Below are 5,572 nucleotides of genomic sequence, written 5' to 3' on the forward strand. Positions count from 1 at the left end.
AGGACCCCTTTCCCCTGGGGCCTCTCATGGAGGAGCAACCACAGAAAGACCAGCCTGCAGTCTGCCTGGAGGAGGTGATCGCTCACTAGGAAACGGACTGAAAGGAAACCCATGGCCACGGGAGCCCCCTCCTGAGGCCTGTCCTGTCCGGGGATCCGGCCTCCAGTCGTCACTGTCGCCCCCTCACACCCCAGTGAAGGCAGCCTGACCCAACGTAGCCAAAAATGACTTCCCTTGACATTGCTTTACAAAAGCAAAAAAAAAACAGGGGGGAAACCCCCCGATTCAGTAGCCCCCTAAGAATGGACGCTGGTGGCTTCTCACCCAGGTGCCTGCCCATGGCCATCCGAGCACCAGTCCCTGCCACCGCCCCACTGCTCCAGGCCCCGGACAGGGAGAGACCCAGGCGGCCCCAGGCTGACGGCGGTCCGGCCCCACTGACCTGATCTGAACGTCTAGCTCTGCTGGGGGAGGGGACACACCTTCCCACAAACACGTTCCAACCTGACACGTCCCTTTCCTGGAACGGCTTCACCTCTGGGGTTTCCCTCCTTTGCCCAATTGAATCTCAGTGCCAAGGGTCGCAATGTCAGACGGAGAGTTCACACGCAACCCTGTTCTTTCTGTTGAGTCCTGAGCCGACGTTACCCAGGATAAGCCTTCTTACAACAAATACCACCTTTTATAGGCTGTCTCCCTTCCTGCTACGGGACCCGCTCCCGGGTGAGATGGAGGCGCAGGGCAGCCCTGGGGCCATGCTCTCAATGGAGCCATCAACCCTGTGTGCAGTGTGACTACACTGCTGTGCACACGCTGGCCCCTGCAGGACGGCAGGCTCGGACCCCACGGAGCAGGATGGGCACTCTCAGGCCCACCCCCCACCGTTCTCACCACGACCGGGGATTCTCACCGCAACTGGGCCATCCCACCCGCCTCCAGCCACCACCCACCACTCAGAGCTATTGGCTCCACTCTAAACTCACACTGTACCCTGGTCACACTTCCCAGGACTGAACGCCCCGACCGGAAGGTTCCGTTTGGGGACACCACTCCCCCACGCTACAGCCACCTGCCCTTCCACAGACTGAGATTCTACAGGGTCACCATCCACACTGCAGGTGTCGATGGAGACTGGAGTTCCCAGGTCAGTGGGACTTACGGCGGAGACGGGGTCCGAGTGCGCAGGCAGGGTCTTGAGGCATTTCCCCGTCTTCACATCCCATATCCTCACGCTCTCATCAAACTGCAGAGAAAGGAGAGATCCAGGCCACTCCACAGGGAGGACAGGAGCTGACAGACCTTCGGAACCCAAAACTGCCCCCAGTCCCCCAGCAGGTCACCTCTGTGCCCACCCCCACCCGGAAGAGGCCAGCACACTTACGGAGCCTGAGACAATGAGGTTGGACTGCGGGTTGAAGTTACAGCAAAAGACATAATTACTGTGTCCCTTCAGGGTTTTCAGACACTTTCCCTACAATGAAATATTGATAGCCTATCATTCCAGCGACTGACGGCGGGGCCAGGCTGACCGATGCACACCTGGGAAGCACCGCTGTGAGGCACGCCTGGGAGAGCCAGGCCGCCAGGCCCCGGCTGCCCCCCACCCCCCACTCACACGCTCCCCCAGGAGGGACCCGAGTCCGGCTTACCGAGCTCACATCCCATATCTTTAGGGTTTTGTCATCTGAGGCAGAAACAAGGAGGTTAGAATCTGAGGACCAGGCCACATCGGATATTCCCTGGGGAGAAAAAACAGAGGGTCACCCCCTTGAGGGACAAAACACAATGAACCTGCAGAAGCCAAATCCCCCTCCCATCCGACTGGACACACAGCCCTCGTCCCACCCTCCCAGTCCACAGCCAGCGCTGAGCACAGGGGGCCCCGCCCGGCCGAGGACCAGCCCGCTCTCGGCGGCTCTGCAGGCCTCACCGTGGACAGAAACTCGTCCGGGACTCAGGAGTATTTGCTTAAAAAAACAAGCGGTGGCAGCTCTGGCCCGTGGCTCAGTGGTTAGTGTCAGCTCGCACACCAAAGGGTTGCGGGTTCAATTCCCGGTCGAGGGCAGGCACCTGGGTTGTGGGATGTCTTTCTCTCTCCTAAGCCCCATGGGCCCTTCTTCTGCCTCTGTAACTTGTTCCCTGAGCCCGTGTGGGCTCACTCTTTCTACCTTGGTGACTTTTCTAAATAAACTGCCACTTGTATTTGAAAAAACGAGCAGATGCAAATAACTACCAGAAAGAACCTGGAGGCCCCGCCAATGCGGCTCAGGGGTGAGCGTTGATGCATGAACCAAGTGACTCCCGGTCAGGACACACCCGGGTTCCAGCTCCATCCCCAAGCGGGGTGTGCAGGAGGCAGCCGATCTTTCTCTCTCTATCTCTCTCCCTTCCCCTCTCCCCAAAATCAATAAAAAACATATTTAAAAAATAAAAAGAATTCGGGGGGAAACTCAACATAACTCCACAGGCCTGAGAGAGGGGCCCCACCCACGTGATGGCTGGAGCTACGCTGTCCAGCAGCCACCGCAGTGTGCAGGGCCGATACCTACCAGCTTGTGACCAGATATGGTTTTCTCGAATTTCCCATCATAGGCGCCCCAAATTTTAATGAGCTTGTCTGCAGCTGAGAGAAAGGAGTAACAAAGAGCCAGTCATCCACAGTCCAGAATCTGGGTTTTCCCACCGGAGCCCCGGGAACAGTGTGAGGGACCCTGAGGAGGGCCACCCACACGAACAGGCAACACTCTCCACCGCCCGGCCCCTGCCATGCAGAGTGGCAGTGGCACAATTTCAACGGGGAATGGATTCTTCCAGTTAAACGCGGAAGCTAACAGGCACACCCACGCTGCACCGACGCAGAGGGGTGTCGGAAAGCAAGCCCCCCCTCCCCCACACACACACCGGTTTCTCCCAGCCACCAAGGCCCCGCTGATACCTACACGAACTCGCCAGCCACTCCCCGTTCGGGCTGAATTTCACGGAGGACACGGCTTTCGTGTGGCCGGCCAGGGTGAACTTCAGAGCATAGTTTGGTTTCACAGGTGTAGGCTGGTGAAGAAAGAGTACTCATCAGCCACAAGTACCCACCACCATCAAGTCAACCGTCAGTCTGGATTCGATTCCCAAAACTGAACGTCAAGCTCAGACCTCCGGCTTGAGCTCCATACCACGTGGCTACCAGAGCTGTCTGCTTGTCACCTCAACCTGAACAAGCAGCCTGAGCCCTTACTTCTGCAGCCCTCACCTCAGTGCCTCGGCTCCAGCACCCTAATCCCACCCACCCAGACCACCAGCACCCACCTGTGCCAACCGGGTGGGCACCCGCCCGCCTGCCCGCATACAGCCCCAAGCAAACCGGAAGGCTGCTCCCGGGGAAAGGTCTGCAGAGGTCTGCACCTGCCCAGGCATCAGAACTGCGGCCGGGGGTGGGGGTGGGGGGCTGCAGAACAGCGCTGCCTGGGCCCTAGACTCTCACAGGAGGACTGAGGAGCTGTGTTGTTGCTAAGGCCCCGCCCCAGGGGACAGGTCCGGAAACCGCCAGTCACAGAACACAATCAGCAGCAGCTCTCTGCCTGGAGAACACCCTGATGGACCTGCAATGCCATCCCCAAGCATCTTGCAGCCCGTGCCCCTGCAGTTCCCCAGGAGCCGCAGGGACTTGCCTTGCTCTGCGTGGCCGACGACGAGGGGGTGGGCTGCGCTCGGGCAGCCTCTGCCTCCGGCTTCTTCTCCTCCGTTGCCATGGCTCCGAGGCCCACCGGGCAGCAGGGAGATGCAGGCGGATGGGTTCACAGCTCCACAGAACACTCAGAGCAGGAAGAACTCTGGGCTACCGCAGCCTACAGTGGGGGACCTAGGCCAACAAGCAAACCATAGTTTAAAAGGCAATTTCCAGGAAAAAGGATAAAAACCATTGGACCACCTTACAGAGCCTGGATCTGCTGCTCCAAATGGAGGTGCCTGTTATCCTAACTACCTAAGGCTTTCAGAGGCTGCCAGGCCAAGCCCCCTCAGGCTCCTGCAGTAGCTGTGATCAAAGGCCCCTCCTTCAAGGCTGCTCCGTATTGTTACCTGGGGGCCTGCAGGAATTCGGGAATGCAGCCCCGCCCACCCAGTAAACACAACCTCTTCTTCAAAGGGCCCTGCACGTTATAAACCACTGAAGGCCACTTGTCAGGGAACCAGCCGGGTTACAGGAGGCTGCCCTTGGGGTGCACAGGTGTGGGGACTTATCCAAGGCCTCACGTGCACCCGGGGATGCAATAGCTGAGAGCCATGTCTGCAAACCTAAGGGCTCCCCCGGCCCTGCCTGCTGGCGCAGCCGGAGCATGTGCCACGGCGCCACGGTCTGCACGAGGCTGGCGCTGCGGGAGGGAAAGCCTCGGCTCCATTAGGTCTCACCGCGGCCATGGGAACTGCCCTCCCAGAAGCACACCCACAGGGGGCTCGGAGGGGAGCCACCAGGGTGTTCTTGTAAGTATCATGGCCATCCAACTCCCGGAAGCCGGAATCACCATCAGGAGTTTGCACTGTGAGTTCTTGCTTGGAGCTTAAAACTGAAGTGTGCAGTGAAGTGAAATGGAAGCCATCAGAAAAAGACCAAGTCTCAGTCTTCATCCACGAAGGGTTAGGAATTACCAGTGAAGTGAAATGGAAGCCATCAGAAAAAGAGCAAGTCTCAGTCTTCATCCACGAAGGGTTAGGAATTACAACGCAGCACAGCAGAGCAGAGCACGACGCGGCCACGGCTGGCCACCTGCAGCGAGACGGAGCCCACTGCACCGCGTGGGGGAGGGGAGAGGTGGGCAGTCCTGCCAGGGAAAACGTGCTGGCACTCAGCTGCCGTGGGCAAAGGCTACTCGGTGATGATCTGCGGCCTTCCCCTCGGAGGGCTGGACCAGTCCCGGGAGGGAGGAGCAAGGACCAGGGCTAGAAAGTCCCTTCCGGAGAACCCAGCCCCGGAGACGCCCGACCATAAGGGGCTGAGGCCAGTGTGGCTCCCGGGGCGCCCGAGCCCAGCACCGGCGGAGACAGGATAGGAGGAAGGAGCCCTTCAGGGGCCAGAACATCGCGTTTTAGCACAAAAACGGAGGCCCAGCAGGAGGGGCGGCTTGGCCAGGCAAACCGGCTGCCCTCAGGTGAGGACAGAAAGGATGCCCAACCCTCCCCGCCGGCCCAATCCGCTCGCACCTGGGGCGCGCCAAGCATCCGCGCAAAAACCCAGCTGGGCTTCCAGCCGGACCCCACGTTTCTCCCTAAGGGGGGCGGGGAGGAAGCGCGGCATTTTGGGCATTTTTAAACCCTCGGTGGTTCCCGGGGCCACTGGGAAGCCGGCTGGGGACTGGCCCCTTAGAAAGCCGGTCTGGGAAAGAGGGCGCCAACGGCCGCTGGCGCTGGCCCCCCGGGCACCCTACCCGCCCCCAGGTGCTCCCTAACCTCCTGCGGCCAAGCCCCGACCCTGAGTGCTTCCGGCTGCAGGAAACAGGCAGGTTCCTGAGCTGCGGGGCAGAGGCCAGGCCCACGGGCGAAGGGACGCAGGAAGCAACCTGGCGACCCCAGTGGCCAGCCCCGC

At 60.2% G+C, this 5,572-nt stretch overlaps 1 protein-coding gene across 1 annotated transcript in view; it reads right to left on the bottom strand.

Annotated features, from left to right (window-relative positions):
• The window catches only part of WDR5 (WD repeat domain 5), a 12,348-nt gene extending 8,297 nt beyond the window's left edge, over positions 1–4,051 (bottom strand). The window contains exons 1-7 of the mRNA XM_005871785.2: positions 3,663–4,051; positions 2,940–3,048; positions 2,550–2,623; positions 1,650–1,739; positions 1,382–1,471; positions 1,070–1,243; positions 951–952 (exon numbers count right to left, since the gene is read on the bottom strand). Of these exons, the coding sequence (XP_005871847.1) occupies positions 951–952; positions 1,070–1,243; positions 1,382–1,471; positions 1,650–1,739; positions 2,550–2,623; positions 2,940–3,048; positions 3,663–3,743 (620 nt within the window). The 5' untranslated portion in view covers positions 3,744–4,051. The remainder of the gene's footprint in view (positions 1–950; positions 953–1,069; positions 1,244–1,381; positions 1,472–1,649; positions 1,740–2,549; positions 2,624–2,939; positions 3,049–3,662) is intronic.
• Positions 4,052–5,572: the final 1,521 nt, after the last annotated feature.

The sequence above is a fragment of the Myotis brandtii genome, unplaced genomic scaffold (genome assembly GCF_000412655.1).
Source record: "Myotis brandtii unplaced genomic scaffold, ASM41265v1 scaffold357, whole genome shotgun sequence".
NCBI lineage: Eukaryota > Metazoa > Chordata > Mammalia > Chiroptera > Vespertilionidae > Myotis > Myotis brandtii.